The 13,537-nt window shown below is 46.0% G+C and overlaps 1 protein-coding gene across 2 annotated transcripts; it reads right to left on the bottom strand.

The window, feature by feature from the left end:
* Positions 1 to 2,687: 2,687 nt before the first annotated feature.
* Positions 2,688 to 9,625, bottom strand: LOC119808953 (cytochrome P450 1A2-like). Of its 2 annotated transcripts, XM_038321549.2 has the most exons (8): positions 9,488 to 9,625; positions 8,054 to 8,417; positions 7,581 to 7,927; positions 6,893 to 7,010; positions 6,212 to 6,301; positions 5,828 to 5,951; positions 4,939 to 5,025; positions 2,688 to 3,366 (listed from the first exon to the last, which is right to left on the bottom strand). In XM_038321549.2, exons 2-8 carry the CDS (start codon positions 8,406 to 8,408, stop codon positions 3,072 to 3,074), a joined length of 1,416 nt encoding a protein of 471 aa, XP_038177477.1. In that variant the 5' UTR covers positions 8,409 to 8,417; positions 9,488 to 9,625; the 3' UTR covers positions 2,688 to 3,071. The 2 variants fall into 2 exon arrangements, with proteins under 2 accessions (XP_038177477.1, XP_038177476.1); XM_038321548.2 differs by having other exon boundaries at positions 7,581 to 8,417.
* Between the last annotated feature and the right edge of the window lie 3,912 nt (positions 9,626 to 13,537).

Raw genomic sequence — 13,537 nt, 5'->3', positions numbered from 1 at the left:
CTGTTATGTGTATGAATAATGCCACAAAAACATGAACTATCATGCCCACAGAGTCTTCCACTAAGCTAAAGGCTCTGGAGCGCAGACCATGCCCCTCAGACTGGAGCCATGCCTCTTCTCTCAACAAGGAGTGGAGAAGAAGGCCACTGCTCCCTGCTCTCCAAGGGCTGGATTTCCTCCTCTTTATACCCTAATATTAATTTTTTTTCAAATCCACAGACAACCATGATATGATATCCACAGACAACAACTCTCTAGGCTTTAGTTCAAAGAGGACTAACCTCTTTGGAAATAAGTCTGGCTCCTTCTTATTTCAGAGAATCATAATTTTTAAGACATATTTGGTTGGAACTTTCTGAGTCTTAAAGAGAGCAGAAATGAACTGAAGGAGCAGAAGGAACCTGACATTGTGACACACAATGTCTTTAATCCCAGCCCTTGGGAGGCGGTGGAAAGCGAATCTCTGAGTCTGAGACCAGCCTGGTCTGCTGTGTAAGTTCTAGAACAGCAGTACTACACAGAGAATCTTTGTGTTAGAAAACTCAAACAAACAACAACAAGCAAAACAAAACAATGACTATCCCCTTTCTAGAATTCTTTCATAATCCTAAACAGAAATTATATTCCTTAGATGGTAAGTCAAAAAACAAAAAACAAAAACAAAAAACAAAACTCAGCTCCTCATTCTGCCTCCTCTGAATCTCTGGGCACCTCTTGTCCTTATTCAGCAAATTTACCTACTTTGGGCTGACCAGTGCTCCTTTCTGTGAGCTTACCACATGTGTGAGTCCTTTCTCATGGCTGTATCCAAATGCCTCACAGAGAGCAACTTTGGGAGAAAGACTTTACAGGGATTACAGTTTGAGGAGATACATTCTGTCATGGTAGGGAGGGTATGGAGGAGCAGGAGTGGTGTGGCCACATCATAGACAAATCTGTGTTTATCTTCCTGGGGGACTACTGAATCATTCTTCACAGTAGCTGAAACAGAGTGTATTTCCACCAGCAACATATGAAGGTTATACTTTTTCCACATACTACCCAATACTTATCATGTTCCATTTAAAAAAATTAGTGACATCCTACTTCTCAACTTCACACAAACTAGAGTCATTTGGAAATAAGAAACTTCAATTGAGAAATTGTCTCCCTTAGACTGGTCAGTGGACATATTTATGGAACATTTTCTTGATTAATGATTGGTGTGGGAGGGTCCAGCCCACTGTGGGCAGTGCCACTCCCAACCAAGAGGTCTTGAGTTGTGTAAGAAATTAACACCAAGCCAGGAAGCAGTGTTCCTCCATGGTCTCTGCTTCAGCTCCTGCCTCCGGGTTCCTGTACCTTGAGTCCCTGCTTTGACTTCCCTTCATGATGGACTCAACTGTACGTTACAAGTTGTGTCATGGATAGCTTTTAAATTTCTTTATTTACTAAGACAAGGTTTCACTTCGTAGCCTTGGCTGGTGTGAAACTCTTAAAGATCCTCCTGCCTCAGCCTTTTAAGTGCTGAGATTAAAAACATATGTTACCACATCTAGCTAAATTTGATTTTGTGGGAGCAGATTTTGCTCTGGTGCCCACGATTATAGTGAACTCCTGGACTCAAGTGACCCTCCTATCAGTCTCCCGAGTGACTGGGCCCACAGGTGTTTGCTACCCACCCCACCTTATTGTGGTTTTCAGTTCTGTTTCCCTGCTGACTATGGTATTAGATGTATTATGTTCGTTGGTCAATTATATATCTTTTAAAGATTTTTTATCTTTATGTATATGGATGTTTGTAAGTATGTATATCTGTGTTTCATATGCATGCTGGGTACCTGTTGGGGTCAGAAGAGGACATTAGATCCCCTGGAAGTACAGATATAAACAGTTGTGAGAGACCATTTGGTTGCTGAGAATTGAACCAGGAGCCTCTGGAAGAGAAGTCAGGGCTCTTTAATCACTGAGCCATCTCTCCAGCCCGAGTTGTTTATATTTTTAAGAGAATCGTTGACTCCAGTCCCTTGTCCACTTTTAAACTGGGGTGTTTTTGAATTATAGAAGGTCTTTGCATGTACCTGACATGATGTATATTTTGCAATTATCTTCCATCCTATGAGGTGTATGTTCATTTTCCCCTTTTGTGTTTGTGTCTGGTGTGTTGTGTGTATGTGCACATGAACATGGGGGGGTGTGCATGCCCAAAACATGCATGTGCATTCAGAGGCCAGAGAAGTGTGTCTGGGATCCTGCTCTGTCACTCTGTGCCTTATTCCTCTGAGACAGGATTACGTACCGGACCTGTGAGCTGGCTGTTTGCTAGGCTGGCCAGTAAGCTCCCAGGATCTACCTATCTCTGTCTCATAGCTTTGGGGTTATAGGCAGGTATGGCCATGTCCACATGTTATACATGAGGCCTTGGGGTTCAAATTTAGGTCCTCAGACTTGCACAGCGATCTTCTTTGGCCACAGAATCATCTGGCCAGGTGCCTGTCAACCCACATACATCTGGGGTTGTGATTCTCCCCTCACCATGAAAAGTCACAGCTTCTACATTTTGAGAATAGGACATAGGGACGACATGTCTACCACAGGCTGGTTCCTTCCTCTCTGTCCCTTTTAAGTATTCAAAGACTGAAGTCCTAGAAGAAGAGAGGAAGAGAAAGCAGGAAAGAGGAGCCCACATTAACTATGAGGAAACAGAATGAGGCGTGCTGGAGTCTCAGGCTCAAGCAACCGAGGTTTATTACCCTACAGACCACAGGAGTGAACTTTGAAAGAACTGTGTTAAGGGAAAAGAGCCAGTCACAGACCATACATCATGGGTTGTGTGAAATGGTGGCAGTAGGCAAATCTACTTGTCAAAAGCTAGATTAGCATCTGGAGGGCAAGGGAGACAGGTTGGGAGGAAGAGCCATGAATCTTAATGGGTATAAGTTTGTGGGGTATGATAGACAATATTCTAAAACTGATTGGAAGTGAATTAAATGGTGAAAGAATTGTATTCCATAAAAGCTGTGATTTAAAAAGAAGGGGAAAGAAACAAAGTTGGTGTTCTGTGGCTGCCTCTACCCCTGCCTGGGCCATCTTCACTTGGAAAACCGTGGCCACGCCTGAAGGTGTTTGCAGATCGGAGGCTTCATGGTCAGCCCGTAGGTTGGTGTCAGGTCCACCTTGAGGCCTGGTGGCACGCTGAACTCCAGCTGATGCAGCAGGATGGCTAAGAAGAGGAAGACTTCCCACCTGGCCTGTGTCTCTCCAAGGCACCGACGCTTTCCCAGGCCAAAAATCATGACCTTTTCACTCAGAGTCTTGTTGATGGCTGTGCTGTCCTCAGTAAGAAACCGCTCTGGACGGAACTCAAACGGGTCTTCCCACTGCTTCCTGCAAGAGGAACAGACAGGATCTGAGTGGGTGGGCTCTGGGAGGAACAGGGAGCTATGTCCTCCTAGCTTCTGTGAGAACGCAGTGTTAGAAAAGACGGACAGGAACAAGAGCCTGTGGGGAAAGAACCAGACTTGGTGTTTATCTCCTTTGTGATAGTTCTTTGTGTTTTTTTGCTTTCAGACTTGTGTTTGTTTGCTTCTGTGGGTTTGAAGTTGGCCTTGGACTCCATGAATAACCCCAGGTCACCTTGTTTGAGAGTCTGACATCTACCTCCCAAGTTCTGGGATGAAGGCCTGGGCTTCCACACCTGGTGCTGGGGATGGACCCAGGCCTTGGTCACGGTAGAGGGCACTCTACCTACAGAGCTGCACCTCCAATCATGGTATTGCTTCTGAAAATAACATTCTCTCTAAAAGGACCCATCGTAAGGAGAGTGGATTTTGATTATTTTTAATTTTTAATTTATAATTTTATTTAAATCTTTATGTGTATGTGGAGTTCAGAGGACAACATGCAGAAGTCAGCTCTCCCCTTCTACCATGTGGGGCCTGGGGATTGAACTCAGGATGTGAGGTGTGGCGGCACATGACTACCCGCTGAATCATTCCCATGATGCAAGATAGTGGTTTGTTTTGTTGTGTTGGTTTTCAAGATAGAGTCTCTCTGTGTAGCCTGATTGTCCTGGAACTCTCTCTGTAGACCAGGCTGGCAGAGAATTCAGAGATCAACCTGCCTCTGTCTCCCAAGTGATTGGATTAAAGGTTTGTGGGAACACTACCCAATGGCTGATAGTGGTTTTCTTAGTTCCTTTTTTTTAAAATGTGGTTCTGAGATTTGATCCTAGAACCTTCCACATCACATACACTACCAGTGAGCTATAGATCCTTTCTGATTTGTTACTTGAAGGAAATAATGCTTTATCAAAAGGAAATTGAAAGAAGGAAAACATGTTTCTTTCCCTCCTATTTCCTGTGTACCTACAGCAAGGGGAATCACTGACTTGCTTGGCTTATGCTTCCTTTCTGAACTAAAAATTAACATTACAAATATGTTGGGTTCTCTTGGCAATATGTCCTGATTTGGATGGAATAAGAGAAATGTTTCAAGGAGATCATTATAGCATTCCCATAAGTCATATGATGTATCCTCATTATCCATCCAACTGGGACCTTGGAGCACAGGGAAACTTCCTAGTAAATCTCTCCTTCATTCCTTTCTTTCTTTCTTTCTTTCTTCCTTCCTTCCTTCCTTTCTTCCTCCCTTCCTTGAGAGAGGTGAGAAGCCTAGGATAGCCTAAAACTCACAAAGAAGTTCAGACTGGCCTTGAACTCACTCTAATCCTCCTGCCTCAGCCCCCCAAGGAAATTGGATTGTAGGTATTCACCATCCACACCAGATACCTAGTTAAGTTCTTCTGTACTCTGAGTTTTAGGAAGTGGCTCTGAGTTTTGTCACTTGGGACAGGCTATGTAGCAGTGAGTGTTGGTCCTTATACAAGCAGTTCCCGAAGGAACAGACAACCTTCCTGATTACTGAGCATTCACCTTCCCACCAGGGCTAAGTACTCACTCATCATGGTTGACCTGCCACTGGTTTATGAAGATACAACGCTCCTTAGGAATGTGGAAGCCATTCAATGAGGTGTCCCTCGTTGTGCTGAGGAGAGAAGAGAGCTCTGTCCAGCTCAGGGCTTGGAGAAGCTGTGGTGTGGCGTGTTCCTCCCTCCACTGCATCCCAGTGTCTGATTACTACAGTCTCCAAGCCCCATCCTGGGAGGTCATGTGAAGGGCAGGGAACATGGGGGGATTATCCTTCTTTTGCTGGGATCCTGTCCTACAACTTCAACACTTCTTTACTAGACTTTCCTTGTGCTCAGATGTGCACTGGGGCAGTCTCTGAAGCCAAGCAATCAGGGGATGGGCCTTGCCCTGGGGAGTCTGCAGATTTCGTACCAGGAATAACTAGCCTGTGGGGTGGGCAGGGGTGAATGTTCACTCTCACATTCGAGGAACTTGGGCTGTAAATCTTACAAATCCTTGGAGGATGAAGCTCTACTTGGCCGATGGGCCAAAAGAGGCTTCTAGATGGAAGAAGACTAATGTGTCAGGAGTGACCTTTGCTAAGGGTAGAATTTGGGAGCCAGATAAATGGATAGACAACTTTCCAGGCAGAAGGTGTGGTTTAAGCAATGTCAACAGGTGTCTGGATTACCCTTGTGAGGGACGGTGAGGAGGGCCTGACTGGAGCAAAAGATTCCATAGGGAACAAACACAAGTGGAGGTGATTGACGGCTGAGGCCATAGCGACTGGACTGGGTGGGGTAGACCAGAGATTGATGGGATCAGATGTTGAAGTTACCATGTTCAGGAATGAGATACAGTCCAAGTTGTTTCCAGAGCTCAGGAACGAGGTGAGTGAATAGTATGACAACTTAGGGGGCACAGAACAGGGCCCTTACCTGTGGGGAACAGTGAAGGGGAGAAAGGATGTGTATCGGAAGGTCTCCAGGATGAAGGCCTCCAGATAGGGCAGCTGAGGTCTGTCAGAAAGCCGTGGTTGCCGATCCCTGCCAATCACTGTGTCTGCAAAGCACAGGCAGAGCTCATGGGGTGTTGTCTGCCCCTTGCATATGTGCCCCTGTTATACTAGGGTCACTCTATATTGTCCTATGTTTACTCACGTTTCTGAGACCCCACGGTCCACCCACACCTTATATGCACAAGTGGAGGATGCTATGTCCCAGGACTTACATATAACACACACATGAACACGTATTTGTAGATCAACAAGTGACCTGAAGGCTCACAGCTTCTCTGACTAGAGGGTTGAGAGCAACACATACCCAGCTCCTTGTGGATCTTCCTCTGCACATTGGGCTGTGTCACAAGGAGCAAAAGGCTCCAGGAGATGGCTGTTGTGACTGTTTCAAATCCTGGGCAGCAGCAGGGAGTAGGGAGAAGGAGAAAGGACAACAGGGTGAAGGAAAAATATTTAGACGAGCTTCTCCATAAACAGAGCAAGCCTATCCTCTCGGGCTCCCATCCCTGTGTATGCTGAGGGAAGGGCTGAGTCCTCAACAGAAACTTGAAGCCAAGCATGGTGACTTATACTTATAATCCTAACACTAGGGAAACTAAGTCAGGAGAATTGTCACAAGTTTGAGACCAGCCTAGGTGGGATACAGTGATGACACCTTGTATCAGAAAAAACAAGTCAGAACCAACCACATTAAAAAAAACAAAACAAATCAAGCAAACAAGAACCTATTAAAGACTGGTTTCATAGTCACCTATGGAATTGTAAGCCTGGGCTCCAGTTTGTAGAACCCTTTTACTTTCCAGATAGAAAAACACAGGACCCAAAACGAATGGGACTTGGTTGAGTTTTTCCCAGGAGTTAATGGCACATCATGAGGTCACACATCTGTCCTGTGTCACCTGCCATGTGCTTGATGAGTTAGTAGATAGGGTGTGTATGGGTAAATAGCCACTGATGGAGAAAGGGGCAGGGGCATGGCTCCTACCAGCTCCAAAGAGGTCATTGACAATGTTGACAATCTTCTCGTAAGGGATTTGGACACCGTTGTCTTTGGAGTTCTCAGTGTGCTTGAAAAGGGCCCCTGTGATATCCTGGATACTGTTCTAGAGGACACAAGTTAGGTGATCTTTAGCATTTCATTTGCCAAAGGTCAGACCTTGTCCCATCCCATTTGGGATGTCTCCAGTGTCTAGAAACTGCCTTGCCCTCCAGGTGCTGGACTTGGCCTCAGAGTTTGAACTGGCATCAACCCTAAATAGACCATAGTGATTTCCTGTGCCACTGACCTTTCTTCCCCTAAACCCAGGCATTGGGTTTCAGAGAAGGAAGAAATATGTGTGAACACAGGGAAGAAACGTGACCTGAAACTGTAACTTAGCCCCTATTGAGGTTCATGTTCCTGCAGAACAATAGACTTATAATTAACAACACCCCATATTGCAAAGCTCTGCCAAGGCTCCATTCACCTGCCTTTGTTTTCTGGGGTTTGGAGAAGACCCCTGGGGGGAGCAGTAGGGAACAGGGCATGACTGCAGGTCACAGGTGCTATGAGTGGTCCTGAGCCTTCCTAGTACTTGAGGGCACATGGCAGTCCGAGTACCGTGGAGTAGGATGTGAGGGAATGTTCTCTGGGCCTGTGAGTGATGGGTTTACTATCTGCCTCCCAGTCTCACCTTGTTGAAGTCTTGATAGTGCTCCTGGACAGTCTTCTGTAGGAACAGCACAAATTTATCATTGAAGTTCTTAAACCTCTTGAGGCCTGGGTTGGGCAGGTAGCGCAGGATGGGGAAGAAGTCCACAGCATTCCCTGATGAGACATTCTCCACAAATTCGTCGCTGCTCTTCACGATGCTCAGCATCTCTTCGCTCTTCCGGGGGAAGTTCTTCCCAAAGCACATGGCTCCAATGACATTAGCCACAGATTCCACCACTAAGTTGACAGGTTCGAAGTGCCCAACTTCTGCCATCTGCTTCTGGAACTTGCTGACTAGATGGTTAGCCTCCTTGCTCACATGCTCCTCTAAGTAGCAAGAGGACGATAAGTTCGGGTCTGAGGCTATGGAAAAACTCTTCAGAGCATCCATGGCTAGGCGGCGGCGGGCAACCCACACAGGTCCACTGTCTGGGTTGAAGATCAAGCTCTGGCCATTAGTGATAAATGAGAAACTGTAGAGGTCTGGTCGGCCCTTGAAGTCATCTCCCTGCTTCACCAGGGCCTGCCGGATGGTGTCCAGGCCACTCAGCACCACCACAGGCGTGGAGCCAATGCGGATCTGCAGCACGTCTCCATACTGCTTGCTCAGCTTGGTTAGTGACAGATGTGGGTTCTTCCCTAGGGTCAGCATATGCCCAATGATGGGCCATGCCCAGGGTCCAGGCGGACTCTTCAGACCTTTGGGGACCCGGGTTCTTAAAGCCTTGACCACATAAAATACTATACAGAAGATGACAGTGGCCAGCAGTAGCTCTGGGGTCAAGGAGATGTTCTGGAACAATGCCATCTGTACCAGCTGCAGGGGAAATGGAAGGGTGGGTGGTTTAGCATGGATTCTGAGCCTCCCTTTATTCCTTCACTCTCTCATTCAGTTGGGACACTTTCTGTTTGACTTTCAGCCACACACCAGGACAGTGAAGATATACCTGTCATGCGTCCTGCTCCCTCAGGAATTTGCCCTCACCCCATCGCAGAATTCAAGGGCTGCAAAAGAGCCTTACAAGCCTTACATTTCCCAACTTTAGTGTCTGAATTTCCACTCCAGGCTCTCCTGTCTATGTCTTCTCCCACTTCCATTTCTGAGACTGGAGTGGATACAAATGACCATTCCAAAACAACGAAGCTAAAGACATCTCCTCACCAGCCCCAATTGCAGAGTGTTTGCTGGGCTTTCTGCCAACAGTGGGCTCACTGTTGAAGCCCTCTACACAATCACGGAGCAGAAGATGTCCCCTTACCCAAGCAACAGAAGGTCGGTGTCCCTGGAATCATAGCAATAACCTGTGGCATTCCCCTTCCTCAGTGATACTCTACCACAGGGTTATCTCCCCCCAAAATGAGTCTTCATTGACCTCCATGATTGGAGGTTGAAGTAGGCTACAACCAGGTCTAAAACTCCCCAATGCCAGGCAGAGGTAGCCTATTTGAAACTGTTTAATTAAAGGGATGAAGCCAGTAAAATGGCTCAGAGGTTCAAAAAAAACTTGCTGCCAAGCATGACGACCTGAGTTTGATCCCTGGACTTCACATGGTGGACAGAGAGAACTGACAACTGAGAGTTGTCCTCTGAGCTCTAGCATTCAGACACACAAACAAACTGACAGATACAACATACACACAGAGACAAAGACACACACACACACACACACACACACACAGAGAGAGAGAGAGAGAGAGAGAGAGAGAGAGAGAGAGAGAGAGAGAGAGAGAGAGAGAGAGAGGCTTAGAAGCTAAGATCCAGGGCTGAGATCAAGAAGCAAAGCCTCAGATCTTCTTTAGTCTCTACAGGCTCCTCATTTCTCCATCTCTAATAGCATTTAGGATATAGAAGCTGATGCCATGATCAGAAAAGGCACACAGACATACCTAAATGGTAGATGCTGGAGATTGCAGAGTAGTAGGAGTCTGTCCAGGGCTTCTGGGTTCTGATGACTGGGCCTTTTATAACACCTCACTCTTCAGACTTGCCCAACTCTCCAGGTCACTTGATATCAAGGCTAGATACTGTGCAAAGGTTGAAGAATCAATTCTTGGCTTTGGGTCAAGATCCCTTGTCTCCACATTCTAGTTGGGTCTAAGTAATGGCTCTTTGGGTCAAAAGATGTTCTGATCTGGTGGAGATAAACATCCAAGGCATTTAAGGGTCCAGGGTGTAAAAATTAAGATGGTGTACAGTATATACTCTTTTGCACTGAACCCAAAAGAAAGGGACATATCCAGACCCCAGGCCAGGCCAACCACAGGCAGCTCATGCTCCCTGTGAAAGCAGGGAGTTGAATTATTCTACTGACTTTTCTCCATTGACCAACTACCCGACGAAAGTAAGTTAAGAAAGGAAGGAAGGTTGCTTTGACTCATAAGTTTGGAGTGTAGTCCATGGTGGCTAGGGGGTCACAGCAGGAGGAACATGAGTCAGCAGATCAAGTCTCTCTCTCTCTCTCTCTCTCTCTCTCTCTCTCTCTCTCTCTCTCTCTCCTTTCTCTCTCCTCTCTCTCTTTCTCTTCAACCACGGACTGAAGCCTAGAGATGTCCATTGTGTGGTCCAAGTAAGAATGGATCTTCTGTGTGCAGTTGAACTTTCTGGAAAGGTATACCCTTGAGGCATCTTCTAGGTGACTCTAAATCGCTTCAGGATAACACTGGAGATTAACCATCATGGGTATGTTCTAGTTACCTTAACATACCTCACCCCTGTGGGGTGTGTGTGTGTGTGTGTGTGTGTGTGTGTGTGTGTGTAATTGAACCTTCATCCAAAAACATACTTGATGGGAACTCTGCCACTGAAACATGTCTGACTCCTTGCCCATCTTTTATTTTCTTTAGAAATTTGTATTTCTAAAGAGAGACTCTCTCTACACCCTCCTTCCAGTTTATGGTGGCAAGGAATTAAAAGTCAATGAAGAAAATTCATGGTTTGAATTGCTGCTTATAGCAACCGGCTTGGACTCATAGTCAACATCATTGGGTAGGGAGGCAGGGGAAACAACAACAAACTAGACACATTCCAGAACCAAGAGACAAAAGAATTACATTGCAAGACTCTTTAAAAACCAAATAAATGCAATGTATGAACTGGATTAGAGTCTATATGTAACAAAAAGCAACTTTTAAAGTCACAGAAGACATTTTTGGAAAGATAATTCAGAATTAATGGATATAGCCTAGAGAATGAGCTACATTCTTGAATAAATACCAGATTTCTCAGATGTGACGTACAATCATGTTTACATCATATCTTAGTTACTGCTCTAGTTCTGTGAAGAGACACCATGACCAAGGCAACCCTTATAATATAAAGCCTTTAATTGAGGGCTTGATTGCAATTCTATAGGATCAGTCCATGCTCATCATTGCAGGAAGCAGACAGGCATGGCGCTGGAGCAGTAGCTGAGGAGAGCTTTACATCCTTATCCATAGGCAGAAGGAAGAGAGCAATAAAGATTGGGCTTAGTGTGGAGTTTTGAAACCTCAAAGCCCACCCCCAGCGACACACAACTCCTCCAACAAGACTAGACTTCCTAATCCTTGCCAAGCAGTTCCAGTGACAGGGAACCAAGTATTCACATGTATGAGCCTATGGGGGCCATTCTCATTCAACCTGACTTGGTGGGACAATTTGAGGTTAATGCTGTCTGCTGGCTATAGATGTACTTTAAAATAACCAACAGACAGAAACTGTTTTTATTTTATTTTAGGCATGTGTGAGTGTTTTGCCCTCATGTGTGTTTGTGAATCACATGGGTTCAGTGCCCATGGGGGCCAGGAGAGGGCATCAAATACCCTTGGGACTAGAGTTATAAATGGTAATGAGTCATCAAATGGGTGGGGGAACCAGGGTCCTTTAGAAGAGCACTAAGCCATCTCTCCAGCTCCGAGATGCTATCAATTTTCATTTACTGTTATTTATTCATTTCAGGTCCCTCTTTGGGATACCAGGTGATATTTAGACATGGAAACTCGGCTGTGACAAAGTTCTCAGGCTGCCCTTGGTTCTGATGACTTTGACCATTCTCAGGAGCCTGGGTCAAGTGTTTTGCTGTACATCTCTGTGTTAGAATTGGTCTTCCATTTTTCTTCTGGCAAGCCCGAGGCTGTGGGTTGTTGGTAGAAGGGTCTCAGAGGTAAAATGACATTAACACGACCAACTATTGTCTTTGAGATTTTCATCAGTTGACTGAATAGTGACTGTCAAGTTTCTCTAAAGTATACTTGATGTCAGGCTGAGGAGTGATTATATCCATTTTTAAATATATATTTTAACATAATTTCTTCATTGATTCTTTGGCACCTTTATATCTGGCACCCCAATTCTGCTCATGTCTTAGTCCCCCACATTTGCCCATCATCCTTGCAACATCTCCAGCAAAGAAAATGTATTAAAAATCTAAAATCAAACACACTGAAAGCCCCACTCCTCCCTCTTTCCCATGTCTCCAACACCTCTTCATTTGTCTCGGTGTTGCTGGGGACCTCGATGTGCCACACAGCACACCTTTTGTTCTCTCAGACTGTCTAGCAAATGTTCATGGCAATGAGTCATTAATCTGATTCAAGGCCTCTGTTTTCTGGTACACCATCATCAGTGAACCCTCCTCAAAACTTCACTCAGATACCCTGCAGCAGCCCCAAGTCCAGTCCCTTCACGAGTTCCAGTAGGTCATAGATAGGATAGATGTTAGGCTGGGACAACCCAAGACCCTGGACATAGGCCTGGGTGGTTGCTGAGCTGGTCAGTCCTGAAGCAGCCCTCCTCAAGGGAGGGAGATTTTTGTAGAGTCTTGTTTCTTTCCTGGATTCTGCTCCCTGGTCCTCAGCAATACTGCCCCAAATGCCCCAGCTGTTGACTCTGTCAGGATGACTCCCAAGCTTTTGCCTCCCTCCAGCCCAGAGCCCTCACCCTCCCAGTGTGATCCTGGTATCAGTTACTCAGGGAGTCAACGAGCTTCTCACGCAAAGGCATAAACTTTGACCTATGATTGGGTGTTAAACTCTGCCAAGGTCTCCAAACCTTCTGCCTGTCAATTAGCCAGGGAATAGTGAGGGCCCATTCCTTCCACTGTGGCTGTTAGCCCAGATAAGTTTTGGTGACAATGGATGTAGGTATCTGTTACCCCAGTGCTCAGTGGGGAGGTGAAGGTCTTGGCTTAGAATCTGAGCTTGTGGCCCTACAGCTTCCCTGAGCAGGAAGAGCCAAAGCCTGGAAGCAGGATGCCAGAGCTTTAGGCTCTGATTTCATCTGCCCCAGGTCACTGTGCCTGTTCTTTCTGGCCTCAGTTTCTCCAGTTGAGAAGAAAAGAGAGGCTGCCTATTTCAGCTAATGAAGTTATGGAGTCAAAAGCCTGGTAGAGGACAGGAGCCAAGTAATGGGGCCTCCTGTTCTGCAGTATTCCTGGATGCAAGGCCCAAAAGGAGGTTTTCCAGAAAGGTGAGTGGGATTCCACGACTCTCTGGAGCTAAGGCATTGCTAGGGACAACAGAAACAGGAGGAAGACAGTGACTGTAGAGCAGGCTGAGGAATCCAGAAGGGTCTGGCTCCCACTTCCTGTCAGGATTTATTTCTACACAAGCTCTTGCAGTTCCCTGGTTCTGGCTCCAAAGTGGGTAACAGGGAATTTCTTAGTCTGAGTAGAGATGCAGTGAGTGGACCGGCTGTGAAGAAGGCCACTCCACCTCCTATGTCTCCTGCTTCTTCTGTTGTCCAGCTTATCCCCTCCCCTTCCTTTTCTCCTATTCCTCATTGCTGCCTCCTCCTTGTTTTTATTTTTGCCAGTCTTCCTGTGTCTGCTCAGTACTCCTGGCTGGGCTACAGTTACTATGTAGCCCAGGCTGACCTGGAACTCATGAAAATCCTCTAGCTTCACTTCTTCTAGGATTAGGATTATAGGTACTTGTTTGCTAATCATTATCGTTACACAC

Source organism: Arvicola amphibius, chromosome 3 (assembly GCF_903992535.2).
Source record: "Arvicola amphibius chromosome 3, mArvAmp1.2, whole genome shotgun sequence".
In the NCBI taxonomy this organism is placed as follows: domain Eukaryota; kingdom Metazoa; phylum Chordata; class Mammalia; order Rodentia; family Cricetidae; genus Arvicola; species Arvicola amphibius.
The sequence above is the reverse complement of the archived record's forward strand: the minus strand, read 5'-3'. Positions and strand labels throughout refer to the sequence as shown.

Excerpts from the sequence above, each read along its gene's own strand:
- LOC119808953 (XM_038321548.2), bottom strand. The coding sequence starts at position 8,408 with ATGGCATTGTTCCAGAACATCTCCTTGACCCCAGAGCTACTGCTGGCC. Across the intron at positions 7,011-7,580 it reads ACTATCAAGACTTCAACAAG|AACAGTATCCAGGATATCAC; the intron begins GTGAGACTGGGA and ends TGTGTCCTCTAG. Across the intron at positions 5,952-6,211 it reads GAAGATCCACAAGGAGCTGG|ACACAGTGATTGGCAGGGAT; the intron begins GTATGTGTTGCT and ends TGTGCTTTGCAG.